The sequence below is a fragment of the Diospyros lotus genome, chromosome 12, assembly GCF_014633365.1.
Source record: "Diospyros lotus cultivar Yz01 chromosome 12, ASM1463336v1, whole genome shotgun sequence".
Lineage (NCBI taxonomy): Eukaryota > Viridiplantae > Streptophyta > Magnoliopsida > Ericales > Ebenaceae > Diospyros > Diospyros lotus.
Genome location: NC_068349.1, coordinates 13,091,715 through 13,118,813, shown reverse-complemented (window position 1 = coordinate 13,118,813; position 27,099 = coordinate 13,091,715). Strand labels below are relative to the sequence as shown.

The 27,099-nt window shown below is 39.8% G+C and overlaps 2 protein-coding genes across 3 annotated transcripts; both read left to right on the top strand.

Annotated features, from left to right (window-relative positions):
- Positions 1-1,273: 1,273 nt before the first annotated feature.
- LOC127787029 (UNC93-like protein 3) lies at positions 1,274-26,142 on the top strand. 2 transcript variants are annotated; one of them, XM_052314866.1, is made up of 12 exons: positions 1,274-1,415; positions 19,920-20,120; positions 20,238-20,401; positions 21,978-22,041; positions 22,120-22,233; positions 22,375-22,419; positions 22,897-23,147; positions 23,252-23,342; positions 23,866-23,975; positions 25,167-25,290; positions 25,508-25,556; positions 25,642-26,142. In XM_052314866.1, exons 2-12 carry the CDS (start codon positions 19,977-19,979, stop codon positions 25,815-25,817), a joined length of 1,332 nt encoding a protein of 443 aa, XP_052170826.1. In that variant the 5' UTR covers positions 1,274-1,415; positions 19,920-19,976; the 3' UTR covers positions 25,818-26,142. The 2 variants fall into 2 exon arrangements, with proteins under 2 accessions (XP_052170826.1, XP_052170827.1); XM_052314867.1 differs by lacking the exon at positions 25,508-25,556.
- On the top strand, positions 6,230-6,918 carry LOC127787501 (uncharacterized). The gene is made up of 2 exons (XM_052315561.1): positions 6,230-6,625; positions 6,871-6,918. The coding sequence occupies exons 1-2, from the start codon at positions 6,230-6,232 to the stop codon at positions 6,916-6,918; spliced, it is 444 nt and encodes a 147-aa protein (XP_052171521.1).
- Positions 26,143-27,099: the final 957 nt, after the last annotated feature.

Sequence of the window (27,099 nt, the reverse complement as noted above, 5' to 3'; positions counted from 1 at the left end):
AACTATAAAATTTAAAAATATTGCTTAAATACTTAAAAATGACACTCTTATATTAGTGAATTATATTATTTATCCAATTAATGCAATTACATACTATACTAATTTAGAAGTGATACCAACAAATATCTTCTTAATTGTCCAAGTAACATTTTTATATAAAATTTACTTTTATCAAATACACAACGTTACAATTAATAATTTAAATTTATTAACTTAACTTCAATTTTTAAAATATTTAAAAAGTTAAATAACTTAAAGACGCAATGTTGAAAGAGCTAGCTAAATGAGTGTAGATGTAGATAAATTTCCCATCCTAAAGGGGTGTTTGGCTAACCAGTTTAGCTGCTTATAAATTACTAGTGAAATTTAAACGTTGTATACTTTATTTAGTTATATGTTTGTTAAAAATTAAAAAAATTAAATACTGTCTAATTTAAACATTATTTGACAATATTTTAGAAAAATTCCTCTTAACTTTTCTCAAAACGTTATACATGAAAAATAGAATTGACTAAGTGTTTTATAATTTTGCCTTCCATCCCTTTGCCATTCTCTCTTTCGCTGCTTCTATTTTTATTTCCTTCATCACCTCCATTACCACTTCCAACCCCATTATTGTCGCTGCCTTGCATTTGCCACCTCTAGCTCCATTTGCAAGTGCTATCTCCATTTCCACCTCATTCATTGCCTCCATCTTTGTGCCTTTCTCTCTTTTGTTACCTTTATCTCCATCTCTTTTGTTATCTCCATTGTCACCTCTAGCCCTATAACGTTCGCCACCTCTACCTCTATCACAGTTGTCGTCTACATCGCTACCTCCATCTTTCTTTATTTTTATATTTTATATATATTAATAAAATATAAAAATAAAAAAAATATATCTAATGTCTTAATATATATATTTAATATTTTTATGAATTAAACCTAAATTTAAACATAAAGCACTGTATTAATATATTTTTTAATAATTATATATAATTTATCAACATATAATGGTAAAATTTTTATTAATTAGATGTCAATTTATAATTTAGTTTTATTAAAAATTAATTTTTTTATAAATTTTATTTATATTATTCAGCAACATATCTATTTTAATTTTTTTATTAAATTCGAATAGTTTATCAACTTCTTAAAACTAAATACATAATTATATAAATAATATTTTAAAATACATTTATTTAAATATATTATCAATTTAAACATTATCTATCTTTAAAATTTTATATAATTTTTAAGTAAAAAGGCTTAAAAGCCATATTAAAAACGGTAAGCCAAACATCCTTTAATCCGATTCACCTTGAAGCGTGGACTATGCATCAAACGGAGCTTGAAGACAACGAACCCACAATCGAAACCACCAAAACAAAATCGACGCAAACTACACCCATTTTCGGCACCGACGACATCATTAGGTACACCCAATTCCTTTGCTGTTCACTTCATATACGACGATTTCAGTTCTTGGCTCCATACTATTGTTGATGTTTCTTGGTTGATTGAAATCATTATGTTCATGTTTTCCTTATGGTTCTTCCCAGAACCAGAGCTTCTACTTGTGTTTATTTTACAATTACGAATGATAATCGGTCTGATTTTTTTATGGTTGTTAGTATGACCTAGGAAAATTAAATCAACACGGCGAAGTTGAAAGAAGAACTGGTCTGGTCTTTGGTTTCTTCCATTGCGTCTCACAAGCAGAATATGGAGTTTGAGCTTTTTGTACCACTGATTTTTTTAAGTTTTTACAGATGGTCATCTTGATCCAAACAGAATGTGGATTTTGATTTTCTTTTTAGTTTTCACAAGCAGAAAATTCAATTTGACAACTTCAAGAAACACCAACAAAACACAATTGTTGGCGTTTCTTTTCTGTTTCATCTATTGCGTCGTACAGAAAATAATGGTAGTTGATCTAAATTATGAGTGCTCAACTTCAAGAACCACCAACAACTTCATTGGATATCTAGGGCTCCTTGGTTATCTATAAAATAGTCTTTCTTTGACTTGAAACTGTTTGGTGTAAAACTTGGCAACCATATCTTCCAATTGAAAATTGAGCCAAATAGGAGACTGATGCACTGTATATAAGCTCTGCATCAAGGATTTGGAAAAATCCCAAGCCTTAAGTTTTTGTCATTTCCATGTGTGCCGGGGGCATCAAGGAACTGAACGACAAGCTTCTTGGCATTGCCTAGCCATCCATTGAACTGCACAAACTTCAGCATGATGCATCCAATTGGATATTGCATACCTGTTATTTTTACGGGATATGAGAGACACAGATGATCATCAAACAAACAAAGTTGCCAGTTTTGCCCCTATGATGTTTGAACAATGCCTTAACCTCTTTTGCAGTTTAGCAAGTTCCACACAAGGATTAGCTATTGTCCCAAATGGGGCTTGAGACCTAGTATCCACATTGGATATGTGGCCACCAATGGGAACAACAACACTGTTTGACATTCGAGGATGCAAATTTCCTCATAGTGAAGGGTTTTTAGTATGGATAAGCAAAAGAAGAGCATGATTTATAAATTGTGTGGTGGTTATAATGTTTGCATAGCAACAATCAGGTTATTGAGTTGTTCTGGTGAGGAGGAGGTTGTCGCTGCTGGGCAACGTCATTCTCTTCATTGGACTGAGTAATTGTCAGATTTGTGATCTTACTAGGGGACTGTTATGGAATTATGGAAGAGGGAAGAAGAATGGCGAGAGAGGAGAAGAATTGAGAGAGAGAACAGTGGTATAATCCTCACTCCTCACATGATTCCCATCCTCCCCGAATAGCTTTATTTATAAGCTGCTTACAATCTAGAGAGTTCCAAGTAACTGTCACACACGGCGATACTCCTCCTAATTTCCTTTCATTGCATTCTGTTATTACTTTCTTTAGATTCTGTTATTTGTTTTAATTTCCAGCTGTATCAGTTTGTTAGAAAGAATATTCCAAAAGCAGCCCAGGTGTAAAGGGCGTGAATAGGACAAAATAGGTTATTATAACTGTTTAGGGAAGGCATCCTCGAGTATGCAGAGGCCTATATATCCTTCTTAGACCTTTGGGTCCATTAACGAGATTATCAATCAACTTCAGATTTCTTTCCTTCCCTCTATACTCGTCTGCTCTCCCTTGTTATCTCTTCCTTTCTTTCTCTCTACCCGACTTACTACTTCTATCGCTGATTAACTCTAAATCAGCTAGCCAATTCGAGCCACAAGTCGTGACAATTTGGTATTAGAGCCTCGGTCTTGGCTGGATTAGCGGAGCATTCATCCATGGCGGACGGTACCCGCATGAAGAGCTTCGAGGCGCAGCTACAACATCTCGGCTCGACGGTGACATACTTCCAGAGTCACGTAGATCAGTTAGAGCGAGGATCGGAGCGAAATCACGAGGCGATTTTAACACTGGATCGCCGAATGGAAAGTTCGGTAGGTGAACTGGAGAGAAGGCTTGACGGGGCTCTGTCTCAAATGCGGGAGGATAATGCGCAAATGAGAGCAGAGCTGGGAGCCCAACTCCAACAGTTTATGGTTATGTTCACTCGCCAAAATGCTGTGAGATTGGCCCCTGAGTTTCCTCCTAGAGATAGAACAGAGCCATTAATACTAGATGTCAGGAGAGACAGAGTAGCGGGAGATGAGGGGGCAGGGGTGGAACCGGAGGGGGATATAAGGAATGTGATGGAAGGTGGACATGAAGGGCAGAATCGTCCACATCAACTGGGGTTCCCGACACCCAGGTTGGAGATTCCAGTGTTTGATGGGAATAATCCCTGGTGGTGGGTGAGAAAATGTGAGCGCATGTTCGACTGGTACAATGTACCTGAGGAAAGGAGGGTGGCCTTGGCCTCGGCCTACTTTGATGACCTAGTAGATGCTTGGTATCAGGGGTGGATAAGGGTCAGGAACAACCCAACCTGGGTGGAGTTCACGGGGAGATTATGCGAGACGTTTGGAGAAAAGAGTATGTCGGACGTCATTGAAGAATTCAACAAATTAAAGCAGGTAGGAGATGTGAATGCCTACCTGAGGAGGTTTGAAGAGCTGAGGTCATTGATGATCAACAACGACCCCCACCTCTCAGAAGCCTATTTTGTCTCTAGTTTTTTGAGTGGGCTCAGCGATGATTTGAGGCCTATTGTTAAAATGATTCGGCCTAGAACAGTGGAGCAAGCGACAGAAAGCGCTAGACTACAAGAAATGGTGGTCGAAGCTTTAATGAGGAAGCAGAGACAACAGAACCGGGCGGTCACGGGAAACTCAGCCCATCCAGGAGATAAGGTACATAACCGAGATTGGGGTAGAGGCGGCCAAGGTGTTAGGAATACAGGAGGGCCCAGCTCAGGGGGAAAATATAATCACCCGAGGAGGTAGCCGGGGTTGTGCTTCAGATGCGGGGATAAATACTATCCTGGGCATCAATGTAGGCGGCAGCTGCTGTTATTAGAAGGGGACCCGAAGGAGAAATCAGAAGTGGAAGAAGATGAAATAGAAGAGGACGATGAGCTCGGGGAAGAAGACATAGGTGACATTTCACTCCATGCGTTGAAGGGGGTGACCAATAACAAGATCATTAAGGTGGAAGGGAAGATGAAGAATGACAGCTTGTTAATCTTAATTGACAGTGGAAGCACGCATAGCTTCCTGGATGAAGGGTCGGCAAAAGGTGGAAGCTATGATAGCTTGGCCATGTCCCACAACGGTAAGGGCTTTACGAGGATTTCTTGGCCTTACCGGTTACTACCGCCGGTTTGTGCGAGGATATGGAGTGCTGAGTAAACCACTGACCAACCTACTTAAGAAGGGATCATTCAGCTAGGGAAAAGAGGCTGAGGAAGCCTTCGAGAAGCTGAAGATTGAGATGAGCAGGGTACCTGCTTTGGGCTTGCCCGATTTTTCTAAACCTTTCATATTGGAGACAGATGCCTCCGGGGGGGGGGGGGGGGGGGGGGGCATAGGGGCTGTGTTGTCACAAGGAGGAAGGCCCTTGGCATTTCTAAGCCAAGCATCAAGCCCCAGGCATTTGGGATTAAGCATCTATGAAAAGGAATTCTTGGCAGTGCTTATGGCAGTGGAAAAGTGGCGGCATTACTTAGAGAATGGGAAGTTTATAATCAGGACAGATCATGAGAGCTTAAAACATTTGTTGCAGCAAAAATTGCAAACACAACTGCAAAGAAAGGGAATGGCAAAATTGATGGGATTGGACTACATAATTCAGCATAGAAAGGGCAAGGAGAACGTTGCTGCTGATGCCCTTTCAAGGTGCCAAGAAGAAGGAAGTCTGAATGCCATCACTACCATAATTCCAGCATGGTACCAAGAAGTTGTCGACAGCTATGAAGCGGACGAACAGGTGAGGGGAATACTAGAGAAACTAGCAATGGGAGTTACTGATGCTGAAGGTTATGCTTTATAGGAAGGGTTGATCAGATTTAATGGCAGGATTGTTGTTGGTGATAAGGGAAGTCTCAAGAAAAAGATCATGCAATCCTTGCATGAATCACCTTTGGGAGGGCATTCAGGAGTTCAAAATACTTACCTTAGGGTAAAGCAGCTGTTCCAATGGCCCAAGTTAAAGACTGATGTCAAGAAATTCGTTCTGGCCTGTGACACTTGCAGGAGATGCAAACATGAAAATGTACCCTACCTCGGTCTCTTTCAACCCTTGCCTATTCTGGACCAAGCTTGGACTAGTGTCTCTATGGATTTTATAGAAGGGTTGCCTAAATCCGAAGGGAAGGATAGTGTGCTGGTGGTCGTAGATAGGCTGACAAAATTCGCCCATTTCATAGGATTGTCCCACCCTTTTACAGCGCAGGAGGTAGCAAGGTCCTTTGTGGACAGAGTAGTGGCGCTGCATGGAGTTCCAAGTACTATCATCTCGGATAGGGATAGGATCTTCACAAGTGAGTTTTGGCAAGGCCTGATGAAGTCTATGGGGGCCAAACTTAATATGTCGACAGCTTATCACCCGCAATCGGATGGTCAGACGGAAAGGGTCAATCAAAGCTTGGAAACCTACCTGCGGTGTATGTGCATCCTACAACCCAAGAGCTGGCATCGGTGGTTAGCATTGGCCCAATGGTGGTATAACTCTAATTACCACACAGCCTTGAAAATGTCTCCTTTCGAGGCCAACTTTGGGTACAAACCTCCCATCTTACCCGCCTTACAAGGACAGGTGACTGCAACCGCTGTGGAAGAATATATGTAGCAAAGAAGGATGGTTTTGCAACAGCTTAAGCAGGAGCTAGCCTCAGCCCAAAATAGGATGAGGCAGTATGCGGACAAGAAAAGAAGTGAGAGAGAGTTTGAAGTGGGAGAAAGAGTGTATCTCAGATTGAAGTACCCTCATCTGAAGATCCTTACCCAAGGACCGGTGTCCAAATTGAGCCCCAAATACTTCGGTCCCTATCCCATCCTGGCTCGGGTCGGGAAGGTGGCATACCGACTACAACTTCCCCAGGGAACCCACATTCACCCAGTTTTCCATGTTTCATTATTGAAGAAATTAGCTGGGACTGAGCCAGTGGATACTGCACTGCCCACCAATCCAAAGGAGAAGGAGATTTCGAAGAAGCCTGAGGCCATTCTCGACAAAAGAGTTATCTACCGCCAGGTAGTACCCCTCATCCAGGTGTTAGTAAAGTGGCAACACGAAGAACAGGGAAGCAACACGTGGGAGTACCTACCAAGTCTTCTCCAACAGTTCCCCACGACTGCCAGCCTACTTAGCATTTCTTGAGGACAAGAAATGATTTAAGGGGGAGGGAATTGTCACACACGGCGATACTCCTCCTAATTTCCTTTCATTGCATTCTGTTATTACTTTCTTTAGATTATGTTATTTGTTTTAATTTCCAGCTGTATCAGTTTGTTAGAAAGAATATTCCAAAAGCAGCTCAGGTGTAAAGGGCGTGAATAGGACAAAATAGGTTGTTATAACTGTTTAGGGAAGGCATCCTTGGGTATGCAGAGGCCTATATATCCTTCTTAGACCTTTGGGTCCATTAACGAGATTATCAATCAACTTCAAATTTCTTTCCTTCCCTCTATACTCGTCTGCTCTCCCTTGTTATCTCTTCCTTTCTTTCTCTCTACCCGACTTACTACTTCTATCACTGATTAACTCTAAATCAGCTAGCCAATCCGAGCCACAAGCCGTGACAGTAACTAACTTTCTTCTCTTTCTGTTAGTAAACCCAAGTGTCCATGTGCAACTTAGTTTACTAATTACAATAATGCCCAATGCTACTAATTATAGTAGTGCCCTTGGTCTGTAACAACCCCCTCCCCTTGAACTATTTCTTGTCCCCAAGAAATCAGAGAAGCTGCGTCACCTGGGGGTATTGCTAGAGTAGATTTGACAGGTATTCCCATGTGGTGTTGTTGGGGTGCAAGTGTGTCCACTGCACCAAGACTTGTGTGAGAGGAATGGAATCCTTGTAAAGCACCCTCTTATCAAGCACTGCTAGAGGTTCTACTTCCATGATACTATCTTTAACCATCTCAGGAACTTCCCTACTGATTGCATCGGTTGGTCCCACTTCCTTCTTAAGGCAAGACACATGGAATATTGGGTGCAATCCAACTCCCTTAGGTAGTTGTAGTTTGTAGGCTACTGGCCCTACTTTAGCAATGATTCTGAAAGGGTCGTAATATTTTGGGCTGATTTTAGATAGTTGGAAAATAATTGCCGTTGAAACCTCTTGACCTTTAAGTAGACTTCCTCCCCTTCCTCAAAGGATTTGTCAATGCGTCGCTTATCAGTCGTCTGTTTCATCCTTTGTTGAGCCATAGTGATCTCCCATTTAATGACTTGCAAAACCTCCTACCTTGCCTTGAGGTACTGGTCAGTTGAAGTCTCTGCTACTGTGTAATGCATGACAATCAGAATAATAGGGGGTTGATACTGAAATAGTGCTTTGAAAGGGTTTCTCTTGTGAGTTGTGTGAAAATTAGTGTTGTACCACCATTGTGTCAATGCCACCCACTTACTCCAATTCCTTGGTCTTGTAAAGCATATTTACCTCAAATAAGTCTCCAAACATTGATTAACTCGTTTCATTTGGCCATCAGTCTCCAGATGGTAAGCTGATTATAAATGTAGCCCTATCCCCAGCCCCTGGAATAGAGTCTTCCAGAATTGGCTTGTAAAAATCTTGTCTCGATCCGAGACAATAGCCCTTGGCAACCCACGTAACTTGAACATTGAATCCATAAGCTTTCTAGCCACCTCTGTGGCAGTAAATGGATGTGTAAGGGTAATAAAATGGCTGAATTTAGTTATCTTGTTGACCACTACTAGGATGGTGTCAAACCCCTCAGACTTTGGTAAACCCTCCACAAAGTCCATGGAGATCTGTTCCCATGCTTGGGACGGTATCTCTAATGGTTAGAGGGGGCTTGGGTAGGGCACTTGCTCATGCTTGCACCTTTGGCAAATGGTGCATAACCCCGACCAGTAAAAAAGTTGTCTCACCCTTTGATAGGTGACATTTAACCCAGAATGACCCCTTATGGGTGAGTCATGCAGTGACTAAAGGATGCACTTCTTCAGCTAAGCATCCTCCCCTATGACCACCCTACCTTGGTACCTTAACAACCCCGCTGTGAACGTGTAACTGGACTCATCTTGGGGCTAAACTGCCAGCTTGATTAGGAGCTCCTTAATCCATGCAGTCTGTTCATAGCTGCGTGATATACTCTATACCCAATCAGGGACCATGGTTGAGATAGCATGACAACTATTTGGACTCTCCCTTTTGGATAATGTGTCTACCACCAAAATTTTCTTCCCCTTCTTGTACTATATGACATAATCAAACCCCATCAATTTAGTGATCCTCTTCCGTTATAATTGATTGCTAGCTCTTTGTTGTGAGAGGAACTTGAGGCTCTCGTAATCTGTCCTTATAACAAACTGCCTGCTCTCTAGGTAGTATCACCACTTCTCTATAGCCATCAACACAACCTACAATTCCTTGTCATATATACTAAGGCCTAAGTGCTTTAGGGCTAGGGCTTGACTCATGTAGGCCATTTGTCTGCCCTCTTGAACCAGCATGACACCTATCCCTGTATCAGAGGCATCGGTTTCCAAAATAAAAACCTTAGAAAAATTCGAAAAGGCTAGGCTAGGGGCTTGAGTCATGGCTCACTTGAGTGCATCAAAAGCCTCCTTAGCTTCAGTTCCCCATTGTTGAATCCTCTGGATTCAACAAGATGTTCTCCCATTTTATAGAGAGAACTTGGTGGGAATTGTGTTGGGGGGAGAAAAAGAATTAGAGAAAGGGGGAGAAGAATTGAAGATGAAATGAGAGGGAGAGAGAATTAAAAGGGAAATGGAATAGGAAATCATTCAAATGATATTCGATACCCTTTCAATGAAACATGGCTAGCTTATATACTCTGTCCTAGCGACAAGTTGGTGCCAGAAACGGTTGCCACTTCCGCATTTAAAATGTCTACATTCTTTATAATTATAATTACCCTACTAGCCTTTCTCTTTATTGCACTTATTACCCCTTAGGTACATGACAACTCCCTTCCCCTTAAGCTAATTCTTGTCCTCAAGAATGTTGAGCAAGTTGGCTGCATTTAGAAACTGTTGGAGGAACTCGGGCAGGTATTCCCAAGTGTTATTGTCTGAGTGCAATGAGGACCACTGCACCAGTACTTGGGTGATTGGGGCTCCTTGTTGGAAAATCACTCTTTTGTCCAGATAGCTATTGGGGTGACTGCTAGCTCTTCCTCCCTGAGTGGAATGGGAAGGGTTTGACTTGCTGTTTGATTCCCAGTTGCTCCCCTGAGTAAGGACACATGGAACACAGGGTGAATGTGTGTTCCTTCGGATAGTTCAGCCTGTAGGCTACTAGTCTCACCTTGGCAGTGATGGTATACGGGCCGAAAAACTTGGGGCTTAGCTTAGTAACAGGTTGCTGCGAGAGAGTTCTCAGATGGGGCTGACTGAGTTTGAGGTACACCTTTTCTTCTACCTCAAATGCTCTCTCACTCCTCCTTTTATCCTCTAGCTGCTTCATCCGGTTTTGAGCTTTAGCTAATTCCGTTTTCAAAGTTTGTAGAATCTCCCGCCTGTGTTGTAGGTAGGTATCTGTTGTTGCCACAGACTTTGGCTCCCCCATAGATGGTAATAGGTTAGGCTTGTACCCATATAAAGTCTCAAATGGTGTCATCCCAATGGATTGGTGGTGGCTGAAATTGTACCACCATTGCGCCAAAGACAGCCACTTGTGCCATTCCTTAGGCTGCATAAAGCAGAAACATCTCAAATAGGTCTCTAGTCACTGATTAACTCTCTCCGATTGGCCATCAGTTTCCGGGTGGTAAGCGATGGACACGTGGAGCTTAAAGCCCAAGGATTTCAGTAGACCTTGCCAAAATAAACTAGTAAACACTTTATCCCTGTTTGAAATGATAGTTTGAGGTACCCCATGTAACTTCACTACATTGTCCAAAAACACTCTAGCCACCTCTTATGCTGTGAATGAATGGGACAAGCTGATGAAGTGGCTATACTTAGTCATTCGATCCACCATGACTAGGATACATTTCCTCCCCTTTGATCGTGGCAACCCTTCGACATCCATAGTTATGTTAGCCCAAGCTTGATCTGGAACCCCCTAATGGTTGCAGGAGGCTTGGTTTAGCTACTGACTCATGTTTACATCTCTTACAAGTGTCACACTGCATTACGAACTCCATTACTAATTTCTTTAATCCTGGCAAATAAAACACTTGTTTAACCTTACAGTAAGTGTTTTGGATGTTTGAATGTCCCCCCAAAGGAGAGTCGTGCATGGTTTGGAAAATTCTTCTCTTCAAAGCCTCTCAATCTTTTATCACTAGTCGCCCTCGATACCTCATTTGGCCATTGCATGTAGTGTATCCCTGCTTACTGTTACTGTCCAGACTGAGCCGTTCCAGTAGCTCTCTTGTCCAAGATCCTTTATCATAGCTCGTTTTCACCCCTTGGTACCACTTCAGTACCAGTGTCGTAATGCCTGTATAGTCTCCCTCCTCATATTGCCTTGATAATGCGTCTGTAGCCACATTTTCTTTTCCCTTTCTATACTGAATCACAAAATCCAGCCCTATCAGCTTTGCCATACCCTTTTTCTGCAAATTAGTGAGTAACTTTTGTTGTGTAAGGAACTTGAGACTCTCGTGGTCTCGTCTTGATTATAAATTGCCCCTCTTCCAAATAGTGCCTCCATTTTTCCACTGCCATCAACATAGCCAATAACTCCTTGTCATATGTGTTGAGTTCTTGATGTCTTGGAGCTAAAGATTGACTCATGAAAGCCAAAGGTCGGCCCTCTTGAGATAACACAACTCCTACCCTGGTTCCACATGCATCGGTCTCCAAGACGAATGGCTTATTAAAATCAGGTATCCCCAATACCGGCACTTCGCACATTGCTTGTTTCAATTGCCCAAATGCATTTTCAGCCTCTTCATTCCATCCGAAGTTATCTTTCTTTAACAATTCTATTAGTGGCTTGCTTATCACTCCATAGTTTTCACAAAACGCCTATAGTAGCCCGTTAGCCCCAAGAATCCCCTTAAGGACTTGATATTCTTTGGTTTAGGCCATGCTACCATTGCTGAAATCTTCTTGGGGTCAGTGCTAACTCCAACACAAGAAATCACATGCCTCAAATACTCCACCTACTTCTGAGCAAAGTCACATTTGGACCTTTTGATGCATAGCTGATTGAGTCTAAGGATGCTAAATGCAATCCTAAGGTGTTCTAGGTGCTGAGAAAACGTTGGGCTATAGATCAATATATCATCGAAAAATACTAACACAAATTTTCGAAGATAAGGCTCAAAGATGTGGTTCATTAGGCCTTGAAATGTTGCTAGTGCATTAGTTAATCTAAAGAGCATTACTGTAAACTCATAATCCCCATGGTGGGTTCTAAAGGCAGTTTTGGGTATGTCAGTTGGGTTCATCTAGATTTGATGATAGTCGGATTTTATGTCAAGTTTGGAAAACACGGATGCATGGCTTAGTTCATTTAGGAGGTCTTCAATAATGGGAATGAGAAATCTATCTTTAATTGTGATGTGCTTTAGTTGGCGGTAGTCGACACAAAAATGCCAGGTTCCATCATTTTTCTTAACTAAAAGGACGGGAGATGCAAATGGGCTTTTGCTAGTACGAATTATAGAATTGTCCAGCATTTCTTTTACTAATTTCTCAATTTCGGTTTCGAGCTTTGGTGGCTATCTATAGGATCTTATATTAACTGGGGCAACATTTGGTTGTAAAGGAATAAAGTGATCAAATGGTCTTTGGGGAGGTAGGTCTTTAGGTTCTGCAAATAGATCCCTAAACTCAATAAGTAATGCATTAAGGGAGGCCAATTCACGTACCTGCCATAGATTTGTGGTTGGCTTGTTGGTGATCATTGAGCACTGGCCCCTTTGTTCTCTTTGTTCCTCGGTCTCCTTACTGGTCTCAATTGAGAATAACTAGACCACTTGAGACAACTTGCACTTGAGTAGCTTGTGCAGCCTCTTTCCCTTAATCAGCTTGCAGGACCCCGTTTCCTCATTTCCTTGAAGTGTAATTTTCCTTCTTTCCTTTTCTAGCGTAACTTCCATCTTACTAAAGTCAAAGCTGATAGGACTTACTCCTCTCATCCAATCAACCCCCAAGACTATTTGGCACCCCCAACTTCATCAGCCTAAGGTCAGCTTCAAACATTTCCCCTTGCATTATCCAACAAAATCCCATACAGGCCAATTTGCTTAACACCTTGCTTCCATTAGCTACTGTTACTGCTAAAGGTTGGGTGTTAGATAACTCACACTTCATTTTTCTAGCCGTCCCTTCATCAATGAAACAGTGGATACTCCCATTGTCAATTAAGACCATGAGTGTTCCTTCTTGCACCTTTCCTTCAACCTTGATAATCTTGTTACTAGCCACTCCTCTTATGGCATGGAGGGATATAGTACCATTGTCTTCCTCCTCCTAATCTTCCCCTACCACCATGGCCTCTTCTCTTGCCTTTTCTTCAATCTCTCCTCCTTCCAATAGTAGCAATTGCTTCTTGCATTGGTGTTTGAGAAAATATTTATCCCCACACCTGTAACATAACCTCGGGGTTCTCCTCTGTTCGTTTCCTCTGCTTCCTTGTTGCCCAGTGTTATTAGGTGGTGGTAATGCCGATGGCTTTGGCATTGCTCCCGGCCTAAACATCTCCCTTCCTTGCATCCTCCCCATTGGCGATGAGAAACTCAAGCCGTTTCCCTTGCCCTGATTCCTCTGCTTCTTTATCAGTGCTTCTACATTTAACTCCTGGAACAGAGCACTTTCCACTACTTCTTAGACTGTCCTTGGCCTTGTCATCTTTACTGCGAATCTGAGTTCCTCATTCAGCCCACTAATAAAACTTGACACGAAATAATTTTCGGTCAAGTATGGATTCCTACTGAGCATCAGAGATTTTAACTTCTCAAATCGAAGTTGATACTCTTGCACCGATCCACATGGTTTCATTTTGTTAAATTCCTTAACTTTATCCATAGTTCACCTTTCTCTAAACCTCTCACATAATCCCTTCACAAAATCATTCTAGCTACATTCTTCTCTCACTCTTGACGATCCCTGGTACCAAACGTCCCATACGTCATTCAAGTAAGCCACCGCTAGATTAATCTTCTGCTCCTTGGCCACTTGATGTATCCCAAACAACTTCTCACATTGTCAGATCCACCACCATGGCTTAGCCTCATTGAACACTGGTAGTTCTAACTTTGGAACAGGGAAGTTATGGTGGGTCGAATGTACCTGGATCTCCAGTCTCCTATCCACTCCGTTGTCCCCCATTGCCACTGGATCAATCTCCTCCTCAGATGAGCCTACCACCCTCTGACTAGTGCCTGGCACCTGGCAATATTGGATCTGATCTTTCTTGTGGGGGGGAATCCAGAGACATCCTTACCTGTGCTTGGCTAAAAAACATGAGCATAAACTGTTGCATCTGATCGCGCAACATATGGCTCTGTTCTCTCATTTCATCTCTGATTTGATTGCGCATATCCCCGCGTAATCGATCTGAGGCTTCCTCCATCCTTCTATCCACCACCATTCCAATTGAGTCCTCCATAGAGCCAACTCTAGTCTGCATGTCCATCACTGTGGCTGTCACCTGTTGAAGCTGCAGTTCCATCTGCTTACGAGTGTCGTTCGCCATTGTTACAACTCATCAGAATTCTAGGGCCAAGATCATTGCTTTGATACCAATTGTTGAATCTTCTGGATTCAGCAAGATGTTCTCCCATTTTATAGAGAGAACTTGGCGGGAATTGTGTTGCGGGGAGAAAAAGAATTAGAGAAAGGGGGAGAAGAATTGAAGACGAAATGAGAGGAAGAGATAATTGAGAGGGAAATAGAATAAGAAATCATTCAAATGATATTTGATATCCTTTCAATGAAACAGGACGAGCTTATATACTCGACCCTAGCGGCAAGTTGGCACCAGAAATGGTTGCCACTTCTGCATTTAAAATGTCTACATTCTTCACAATTACAATTACCCTACCAGCCTCTCTCTTTATTACACTTATTACCCCTTAGGTACACGACACCCAATGGAAGCTATTTTTTTGCAACATGTTAGATAGGGGTTTGCTTAACATCCCATACCCCTTGATAAACCTTCTATAGTAGCCTATGAGACCCAAGAATCCTCTCAGCTCCTAGGGTCTTAGGCTTAGGTCAATGTTCCATGGTTGCAATTTTCTGGGGGTCAGTGCTCACCCCCTCACCAGTGATGATGTGGCCCAACTATTTTACTCTTGTCTAAGCAAAGGTGCACTTGGACCTTTTTTTTGAGGACTTCTAATGCCATTTTAAGGTGAGTTAAGTGCTTGTCTAGGTTAGGGCTATACACCAAGATATCATCAAAAAATACCAGCACGAATTTTCTAAGATAGGGGGCAAATATATGGTTCATCAAGGCTTGAAAGGTTGCAGGGCTGTTAGTTAGTCCAAATGGCATCATCAAGAACTCATAGTATCCTTGGTGGGTTCGAAAAGTTATTTTTGGGTAGTCATCAGGGTTCATCCTAATCTGATGATACCCTGATGTGAGGTCTAGTTTTGAAAAGATGGAGGCCCCTATAAGTTCATCAAGCATATCCTCTATAATGGGTATTGGAAATTTATTTTTTATGGTAATAGAATTCAATTGTCTATAGTCCACACAAAACCTCCACGACCCATCCTTCTTTTTCACTAGGAGGATCGGGGAAGCAAAGGGACTTTGACTGGGAATAAGGGATTTGGCTAACACGTCCTTAACCAATTTTTCGATTTCAACCTTTTGCACAGGGTGAATATCGATAGGCTCAAAGGTTAATAGGCTCACTGTTAGACTTTAGGTGAATAGAATGGTCAAGGACTTTGTGTGGGGGTAGGGTTGAAGGTTTAACAAAGACATCCTCAAATTCCGTCAACAATGAGTGAATCAGATCACAGGGGTATACCTTAGTTGTAGCTGATACCAATGCTTGAGGCACAGGTTGCCATCCTTCCAACTGATTGAAATTGGCAGTCTGATCACCCACTCCCTACTCCACTTCTGTCTCTACTGCATATAGGGAATGTAACTGCCCAATGGAGGTCCTTCCTTGATCTAGAAGTTTTTGCAACTTCTTCCCTGACATCACCTTACACTCCCATGTCTCCACACAACCCATAAGAGTAATCTTCTGGTTGAAGGTGACTTCCAAAGTGTTGAAGTCAAACACCAGGGGACTTACGGTCCGCATCCAATCCACCCCAAACATAATGTGGCACTCCTTTAATCTGAGAATCCTCAAATCAATTGAGAATTCTTGGCCACTCATCACCCACTTGAACCCCTTGCATTTATAGCGACTTATCATCCTACTCCCATTAGCAATCAAAAATGATAGTGGGGGAGTCTCTTGCACTTCACATTCCAGGGCTATGGCTGTCTCTTCATCTAAAAAACTGTGAGTGTTTCCACTGTCGATGAGCACCACCAACTTCCTCTTCCCTACGTTTCCCCTTACCTTCAAGACCTTGCCCGAGGCACAGCCTTGTAAGATGTGCATTGATGTTTCCCCGTCCTTCTCCCTGGTAGCTTGCCCTTCTTGTTCCCTTGTTTCCTCAATTTCGACTTCTTCTTCTCCTCACACCTCCATTGTGAGCAACATCCTTTTACACTAATGCCCTGGACCAAACTTTTCTCCACAATGGAAACAAAGTCCTAGTTGCCTCATCTGATCTATAGTTAGGGCCTTTGTAGTGTTATTAAAGGCTCAAGACACGAAAGAGTGTTGGAGCCTAAGGTGCAAGGCAAGGTACGCACTGATAAAACTAGGTGCATGCTAACTAACCAAAAAAAAAAAAAAAAGAGAGAAAAGAAAAAAGAAAAATATATATTCTAGTTGAAGAATAAGGTATAAAATAGGTCATAACTTTTAATAATATATTCACAAGTATATTATCAAAGAAATTAAAAAATTGAACATATACTAATGGAAAGAACAATAAAAAATGCCAAAAAATACAATCTAAAAGTCTTTAAGACACCTTAAATTAAATCTTAAGGTAATTTATAGGTCTTAAATCTTAATCAAGATTAATTAATTATGCATTTTAAATAATGTAAAAAATATCCTCATCATCAAGGTCAAACATTTCCATATTTTTATCATTAGAAGCATCATCTATAATATCTTATTCCACATCATCTCCCTTTCCATCTTCATGTAGTTCAAATTCAATTGGAGCATTTGAAGTAGTAGCTCTTTTACTCATTGTCAAATTTGTAGTTGAAGAAATAAATTTGAACTCTAAATAGTAAAAAATTAAATAAAGTAATAAATAGTAAAATAAAAACCCTAAAAAATAGTTAAAAAAGCCTAGGTGCGCCTAAACCCAAGGTGCCTTGGGCCTAGGCGTGCCTTGATGGTTTGCACCTGCCTGAAAGCATTCTAGGCACCCAAGGTGCACTTAGGTGCATATTGAGCCTAGGCATGCGCCTAGGCACGCCTTTAATAACACTGGGCTTTTGTTGGAGGGGGAGCAGGTAAACTTCTCACTGTTGGGCCATTCCTTTGCCATGACTGATTACTTCCCTTATTAATTATTTTGCTATGGCCACGAGAATTCTCCTTTCTGTGCCCCTTAGGAGATAGCCGGTGCTTTTCTTGCAAATGCCTCTAGGGCCATCAGGTGCAGGTGAACCTGCTCTGCTGCCTGCCCAACTGACGTTGGGTATAGCATCTTGACCGTGGAACGGATTTGATCATCCAACCCCTTAATGAAACTGGGCACGAAGTAAGCTTCGTCCATTGAGGGGGGTGGGATAAGGATAAGAGAGATCGGAGTTCTTCAAACCTCACTTGGTACTCCTCCACTGCCCCCTTCTACTTTAACTTATTAAACTCTTCTATGATGTCGGTTTTGGTCCTTTCCCCAAACTGGGCACACAATTCGCTCACAAACTCTAGCTAGCTCCATTCCACTCTCTCTCTGCACCAATTTTGAAACCAGACATCAGTTATGTCGTCTAAATAGGTTGTAGCCGTATTCACCTTCTCCCTTTCCGCCACTCGATATTGATAGTAGACCCGCTCACATCTCTTGATCCACCATCTAGGCCTATCCCTTTCAAATGCTGGAATGTCCACCCTTGGTGTTGGGGGTGTGGGATGGTTCCCTCCAACTCCTCTAGCCAAATTTCCTTCCTTTGCCTCTGCCCGATGCTCTGTTTCTAACTAGTCGGTGGCCCTTTGTCTTCTCCTTGGCATCGTTAGAATTGGCGCTGATGAAGCTCTTGGAGGGAAATCCATTGGAAGGTTGGTGTTGGGTTGCTGAGCGAACATGCTCAAGGCATCACTCAACTGTTAGCTCAATCCGACGAATTCTTCCCTAATTCTGTTCATTGCCCTATCCAGATTAGCCACATTCTCCGTCTTGCCCTGACTGATCTCTTCCTGAGTCTATTGGATCCCCATTTCCAAGATCTCCAGGTGGTCATTCACCTACTCTTGGTTCTGTCATATCCCAACTTCAATCGCATCCAATTAGGATTCCAATTGCTTCGCCCTTGTGCCCTCAACCATCTTCGTCAACCATGAATTCAAATTTTGCCTTGCTTCAGTCGTTGCTCAATGCTCTGGCCAGATCCCCGACTCTGATACCAATTGTCAGATCTGTGATCTGACTAGGGGACTCTTCCGGAATTATGGAAGAGGGAAGAAGAATGGTTAGAGAGGAGAAGAATCGAGAGAGAGAGAGAGGGAGGGAGGGAAAAGATAAGTGGTATAATCCTCACATTATCCCCATCTCCCCCCCCCCGGCGAATAGCTTTATTTATAGTCTGCTTATAATCTAGAGAGTTCCAAGTAACTTTCTTCTCTTTCTGATTGTAAACCCAAGAGTCTATGTGCAGCTTAGGTTACTAATTACAACAATGCCCAATGCTACTAATTACAGTGGTGCCCTTGGGCTGTAACAACAATACTCTGCAAGCTTCCAACCTCCTGTTGGTTCTTCCGGTGGTGTGATTGCTAAGATCAAATGTTGTTATTGTTAGGTACCATTATTTCTATAAATTGGTATGCATCTCAGTGAAATTGCCAAATTATGAGTTTAAAATTACTAGAATACAAATTGAATGGTAATGTAATGCACCCAAGCATAAACAATGTGGGAAAGAGAAATGAAAGACAAAGTAATAATGGTTAGAGAGAGAAAGAAGTAAAACAAGGATGTCCCAATGTGATGGAAGGATTAGTGTGATGATTGTGATCCTTCTGGGGTTAGAGCCCCAAATATGCAAGGGACAACCATCCTTTCCTTCAGCGTATGGTTTCTGCCAGGGATAAGGATAATTTTAATCTGAATCAGTTTGACCCATCTACTGATATGTCAATTTGACCTCCTGAATTGAACCATTTGTCCGGGTGGCATGTCATGTTGAACCACCATCTCATGCCTCTAAGCCACATAACATGGATGGATATTCTAACTCAAAGGGCTGTACTTATCCCAACCTCTATCTTTCATTAACTGAATGATCTGGTTGACCAATGTGCTAAGACACTGGCTAGGTTTGTAGTTTACCATGACCTGGTTCCAATAGCCTCTTACCTATGTTCATCACTTAGTGGCCTGTACAAGTGTCTCAATTTGTGGCTAACATGTTCATCACTCTAAACCCACATGGTTTGCACGTGTCTCAGCAATTATATTTCCTCAGTTTTTACTGATTATTATAATGTACGTACATTCTTGTTATATGTGCATATGTTTCTGTTCTGGTCAATCTGACAATTAAGTTACTCTTCTCTAACTGGAGTTCTTTATTCTATTGGTGATGCTTTTTTTTTTCCCCTTAAAAAAAAGATGAAATAAAAGGGAACTTTTGAGAAACTAGCATGTGCATAAGCACTTAGAGATTCTTATATTTTAAATGTAATTGTGCAGTTTTATTTCAAGTTTTAAGGATATAAAGCTAACAGTGCGGGGTTTTATTTATTGACATGCTTTGTAATAATAATTTTCACGAACTGATAATAACTGAACTGGCGTTGTCTAATCCTTATTTATAGCTGTCTTTTAGGAGTAATGGATGCTAGTATCTATTTTTGCTTAAACAGGGACAGTACTATCTGAAAAATGCTTTAATATCTAGTGGCACTATCTTCTGATTTCCCCACCTTAAACCATGACTTAACTACCACCATGGAACAACCTTTTATCCAATTCGTAGTGTTTTCCAAAAATGAGCACCCTCACATTCAAAAGTTAAGAATAAGAAGGTATTATGAAACTATTGACCTTCTCTAAGGCATGCTTCTTTCCCCTGCTTGTTGGATGTCTGTGTTTTGCACAGACCTGTGAGTGGTTGTGCCATAGCCAATTCAATTGAGTGAAGCATTTCTTAGAAGCCATGGAGGAAAATGCACCACTTGTCGCTGAGCCTTCTGAAACTCCGAAGAATCACACCAGAGATTTGCATATTCTGAGCTGGGCGTTCTTGTTGATCTTCTTGGCTTATGGTGCTGCGCAGAACCTGGAGAGTACCATCAATACTGTGAGTTCTAATTCTTTCATGTCCAAAGCTAAATTTGACTTGTCTTTGTCCAAATTTCAGTAATTGATTCTTTCTTTTGGCTTATTTCTGATGGACTCAAATTGAATTTGGTTTCAGGAGCAAGATTTAGGGACGATTTCGCTGGGGATATTATATTCATCTTTTATGGTTTTTTCTTTGTTTGCTTCATTGGTTGTTCGGTTTTTGGGGTCAAAAAATGCTCTTGTTCTTGGGACTACTGGGTATTGGTTCTTCATAGCAGCCAATTTGAAACCAACGTGGTAAATTCTTTTTCTTCCTTCCCCTGATAGATTGTCTTAAATTCTTAAACAACAATATATCAAGCCTTAATTCCACTGTGTGGGGCACTCTTGTGCAATGCCCACACCGTGTGATACCTCTGACATGATGGGGGGTTAAAAATGGGTATGATTTCTGTGGAAGTACATGAATTGTAGCTCAGTTTGTCTATAATTCACGTTGTTTGATCCGACAATTCTTACACTGGTTGTTGGCTACATAAGGCATTATGGAAAACAGGCTTTGTAGTTTTATGTGATTAGTGATGCCATTGACTCCATTAACATGAACTCGATGGATGAACAAAATATTATGTAAATGAATGAATAAAATTCCATTTTGTTGTGCATCAAGGCAACTAGAGAAGCCATATTGTCTTTTATAGATAAATTTTTTGAGACTGATGCCTGTATTCATGCTGAACCTCAGACCAAAATTTGAAGAATAAGGCATATGCAAATTATGTTTGCTTCACCAAAACCAAATGAACATTGTTCTGATATTGAAGGTTTCCCAAGGGCCTCTACGGTCTTTTTGTTGGCTCACCTTTTACTTGTAGTCTAGCCAATTGTGGACCCATGTCTGTTCTTACTTGTCATTACCAAGAGGTTTTTCCTGCTGTGCTGCTGTCACCTTGAGGTTTCTGCAGTCATTCAATTCTTAGGAATTCAATTTAAAGTTCCTTCCATGTGTATTCTTAAACATTTATGATTATTTTTTAACTAAGCAGTACCATCATTTTGAAGGTGGTGTAGTTTTGATGTCAAACATTGGCAGTGCAACTCCTCAGACATATTGGGGATGCCTCAAACTTTTCCTATTGTTCTTTTTTTTTTTTTGTTATTTTTTTTAGAATTGGATACATGTTGGACATTTTGGTGTTATCTGGGATATAATGAAAAGATGAGCTCACTTAAGCTCTTCCTATAGTTGTAGCTTGAGTAAAAATTTCTTTTTCTTTCCCTCAGAACCACCTCAAAAACACTTGAGTTAGTGGTAGCTTCTTGGAAATGTTATTTCCAAATCACTCTGCTTTTATCTGTTCTGTTCTTTTTAAATGAACCAAACCACTGAATATAGGGGTATCTTTTCTAAAAATAAATGTTGTAGTCTTTTTCTTCTATACGACCAGTATGCTTTGGGAAAACAACAACATATGTGAATTGGATACTTCTGTAAAGTTTCTTGCGCACGTGCTAAAATAATGCAGTCAGATCTCAAGCAAAAGGACACAAGGGATTTGATCTATTGTTTTTCCTTTTTGACTGGGGTTGGAAGCTGGGAGGGAGACTACATATAGACCTTCTTCCCACCATTGACAAAGTGGTTTTTCCTTGACTCGAGACAACATTCTTATCCTTCTTAGACCAAGTTGATTGCAGTAAACTATATTGCTGGCATATATAAATTAAATGCCTCATGAAAAGCTTTATTTACTTACTTTTTATAACATCTCCCTCTCCCGAGAGAGAGGGAGAAAAGAAGGATACAAGAAAATGTCAGAATGTTGTGATACTCAAATTGATGAATGCAAGGAATTGAACATTATCACTTTAGGTACACAATGGTTCCAGCTGCGCTGTACGAGGGATTTTCTGCTTCAATAATATGGGTTGCAGAGGTGTAAGTCCATCTTTTATCAATTTGTTGTGTTTAATATAATAATGCTACCTTTTCTTAACCATCTTTGGGTCATCAGGGGACATATCTTACTTCTGCTGCACGCAGTCATGCACTGGACTCTGGATTACATGAAGGAACTGTGATTGGTAACTTCAATGGAGAATTTTGGGCAATGTTTGCAGGTCACCAGGTCCAAGATTTTGTGTTTTGATGGCAATTTCATCTGGCTTCTTTTCTAATTGGATTACTTGATCTTTATATTTATGTTTCTATTTTCTCCATAAGGATTACGAAGAATGAATAATCTCTATTATGTGTTGAATTTTTGCAGTTATTTGGAAATCTTCTCACACTTGCTCTAGTGAGGGATGGAACGGTATGCATATGATTGTGACTCCACATGATTCCTATGATTTTATTGCATATACCAAATCATCATACTTGTTTTGGTTATCAATGATGCATTGCACTCCATGATGATACGAGTCCTTTTCACTATATGATTCTTATTGTAAGATTTTTCTTTCATGTAACTCTGGCACCTACTTAAGTTCTGAAAATAAACCCTTCCAAGTTGTTATTATCTGTATATGAATTGAAGTATTCCTTTGATTTTGCATTCAAAAAATTTTGTTGAGTCCGAAAAGTGATATTTGCATTATAACAAATTTTCTCACTGAGCAAGAATTGTTGGTTCTTCAGTTGAAGTTTTTGTAGCTCAAAGCAACTCTTGTTTTTGTCCTACCATTTTCTTGCATTTGCTTGGCAGGTTCTAACCTTCAGATAGAATAAACAATTTCATAATTATTTAAGAACACTTACAATTTTTATTTGATCTTTTACATCACTGCAGGATGGAAGTACCAATGGCACAACCTTACTTTTCATTGTGTTCCTTTGTAGTATGACCTTAGGTACCATACTCATGTGCCTCTTACGTAAGAGGGATGCTAAAAGAGAGGAGGGTTTAGCAGATTCTTCTGCCAGCTTCTGCTCTTCCATGGTTTCTCTATCAAAGTCTGTAATCACTCCATTGTTGGACCCAAAAATGCTATTACTCGCCCCCCTCATTGCATATTCAGGGTTACAACAAGCTTTTGTATGGTAATGTTGATTTCGTTTGTAGTGTTTTACTTTTTTATTGTTCTTTCTCTATTGTGCGCTACAGATGTGTTTTTGTAACACTCTTCAAATTTAATTAATTTTAGGGCTGAATTCACCAAGTACATTGTAAAACCCACACTTGGCGTGTCTGGCGTAGGTGGTGCTATGGCAGTATATGGGGCTGTTGATGCAGTTGTAAGTATTGACAATGCAACAGCATTTTTCTCTGTTTTACATTCATGAATTTTGATGAGGCGTATTTTCATCATCTCTTTCGTCTTTGAGTTGGATAAATAATATTGATCATTGTAATGTTAAGCTTTCCTTCTACAAGGAAAAGTTCAACAAAAATAAACCATTTCCATTTTTCTTTTTCAGCAATTATATCTTTGCAATTAGACATTTTATTAATTCCCATGGTGATATTTTTATAAATAATGGATGGGTATTAATATAGCCTCTGTATGCTACCGTGATCTTATTTTTTCTGTGCCAAGGACTTCCTTACCTACCTCGACAAGTTAGTACCCAAAACCTATGCCGTTGTCTTGTGTCTCATATATTGGAGTCTCGGAGACAGTTATTCAATGTTTGTGTGCCATAGGATGCAGATTTTTCCAACACCCAAAGCTTTCCAGAACTTAGTAGTTGCAAATTTTGTCTTTTATTTGATACATCAAGTTTTTTAGACCCTAATTGTGTTTGAAATATGTGGCAGTTTTCGCTTGGTGCTGGTCGACTTACCTCTGGTCTCAAGTCAATCACTCTACTAGCTTCCGCTGGCACTTTTGTTCAATTTACTGTACTGCTATGGCTTCTCAAGTATAGGTTAGCTCTCTCATTCTCTAAGTTATGTAGGCCCTGCTTATTTACAAAAAAATATTTTTGAGTTTTTCATCTCCAATTTTTCACTTCATCTCTAATTTTATTTTTCACAAAAAATTTAGAAAATGCATTCAACTGTTAAATATAGAGAACTATTTTCTTATTTTTGGAAATTGAAAAATGCGTTTGATGTAATTATACAAAACATGTGTTCTATATCTAATATTTTGGCCTTAACAATATTATTATTATATTAAAATATTAATAATTACATTATTATTATTATTATTATTATTATTATTATAAAATTAAAACTATCAATATAATATTCAAGATATTACTAATGTTTTCATTTTAATTGTAATAGTTTATGAGTAATACTATTGTATTAAAATCATGAATATGTTCAATTCATAATATTATATGATTAATATTACCAATGAAATATTCATGATATTGCCAATATTACAATATTAATGGTAATGAATAATATTGATGATAAATTTTAATTCTTTTCTACAAATTTCTAATACTAATATGGTTTAATTTTTTTTTCTATTTGTAATACTAATGTTGTTGATATTGTTAATATTATAATATTTATTATTACTCAATTTTAAAATTATGATATTATATATTATTAGTCAATTTTAATTTACTAATATTTTTACTATTCATATACTAATATATTGATATCTCTATATTATAATATTATTTTTATTAGTAAACTTAAATTTCATATTTTTACTATTTGTATTTTGATATTAATGTAGTACCATTAATATTGATGTTGGTTAGGCTGTGAACTCATGTTTTCTACCTGGAACATGGGCAGAACACTCCTCTTGTTTTTATATGAAAAAAATAAATTAGTGAAAAACATCCCAAGGTTTTTATTGTAATAATGTTTTGTAAATTATTGTAATAAAAAATCCTGATAATGTTTTGTGATAATTATTGTAAATTTGGAAAATTGAAGAAACAAGAGTTTTTTTTTTTTTGAAAATTTCTCATTTGAACCTGTCTTGCAGGTTTTTGTGGATTTTTTTTTTTTTTCTAGAAAATAGGGTCTGTTTTCTACAAGTGAAATGATAGCATAGAGTATGAAATTTGTACTTCTATTCTTCCTAGTTCAATTTGATTGGAGCTTGGTATGACTCAATCACTTCTTGGCTTGCCTGTGTCATTGTGCAGTGCAAGTAGTGGAATACTTGGGGTGGTATACCCCCTTATAATTGCTGGTACATGGGGCATTGGGAATGGAATACTCAATACGCAGCTTAATGCTTTGATTGGAATGCTCTTTAAGCACGACACGGTATTGATTTTTTGTTTTTGGTTGCATTAACCACCTTTTTCTTTAGTGTGATTCATCCTCTGTCACATACCTGCATGCTGAAGAGATGCTTATATGGTTTACAATCCTCCTCATGCTTAATGCTTTACAACCTTCAATTGGGTTTCAGGCTTCTTTTATCAAATAAGAATATCTAACCTAATTTGAGTTCTTCTTCGTCTTCTTTGTTATCGATGAGAAACCCGCATCATTGCTTTCCACCAGTGCACTACACACGATGGCATCCGGTTTAGTCCATGTGGGCTCTCCCATCTCCTTTCGTTGAATCCTGGCAGTATCTGACGATAGCGGTGTTACTTTTTGGGGGTGCAGGAAGGAGCATTCGCACTGCTCAAGGTTTGGCAGTGCGCTTCGATCGCAGTGGTGTATTTTATCAGCCCGTACATTTCGTTCCAAGCAATGGTAGGGATTATGCTAGCTGGAATCTGCACAGCGGTGGCCGGATTTTTGTTTCTCACCCTAAAGGTGGAGAGAGCATTCTCTGGTAGTGGTAGGTAACTGCCTGTGCCTGATTGGACGACGCTAGCCACCAAGCAGATGCAATATTGTGATAACTTGCCTGTGAAACAATTGTTGTTGCATGCCTTGCGTCTCTTGCACATGGACATGGATGCGGATGCGGGTGCCTTCCTGTTGCACATGGACATGGATGCGGATGGAATAATAAATATGTTTTTTTTTTTTTTTTTATAAAATTAAAGATATATTTACTAAAACTTGGGGTGGCTATGGCTCTTGTTAACTCTCCTATTTTTGCCCATTTGAACATTCATGCACACGTGTTGTACAAAAAAAAAAGACATTGTTTCTCTTCTTTTTTTCTTATCCTTGACAATAAAGATGCAATGGCTAATAATTCTGTCTTTTTTTTTGGGGGGGGGGGGGGGGTCTATTTTTCTTCTCTTTTGTTTTTGTCAAGGTTGATTCATTTTCATCTTCTTGGTTGATTCTTTTTTTTTTCTTTTTCCTTCTTGTCACCCTTAAACTTAGATTTGAACAATTAGCGATAAGTTTTTCTTTCAACCCATTGGTGATGGTCCCTGTCAGGCTTGAACCATTAGCAACAATATGCCATTAAAGGAAGTGCAATTCTACAAAGTATGGTGATGTTGATGGTGTGGTAGTAAGTTGAGAGGACATGAGCAAAAGGTGAGGCAATTGTGAGATCGTTCAACTAACAAGTTGTAATACCCTGACCCTTGGTAAGGCATGACAGACCTGATGGATGTATGTTTACTGAGCATGGTAGTTGCATTGCATAAGTTGCACATGTTGATGAAAAATGCGTGGACTGTTGTTTTGCATATGCATGTCTTGTATGTATGCTTGAATTGTAGGAAATTTAAAAAGTGTCCAAGTGAATTTAATTAAAGTTATTCGGGGGGTCAATATGAGATTTATGGAAGTTAAGTAAGATTAAGAAAATTATAGGGCAACTACGTAATTAAGCAAAGTATGTGTGTATATATCTATATATATAGACACACACACAAACCCCCGCAATGGGTCTTGCCAGAAAAAGAACGAGAAAAAGGAGGAAGAAAGAAACAAGAAAGAAAGAACAAAGGAAGAAGAAAAGGATGAGGTCTCAGTCGGGGCTTCATTGCCAATCACTAGGCTCTCCAGAAAGAGGAAAAGAAAGAAGGAGAAACTTGTCAAAACAACTCAGATAGCGATTGTGACAGAAAACAATGGGCAGAATTCCAACGAGGTTTTTCTTCAATGTTTGGCGAGCAGCGTTCTAAAAGGCGCTAAGTGCTAGTCAGGTGT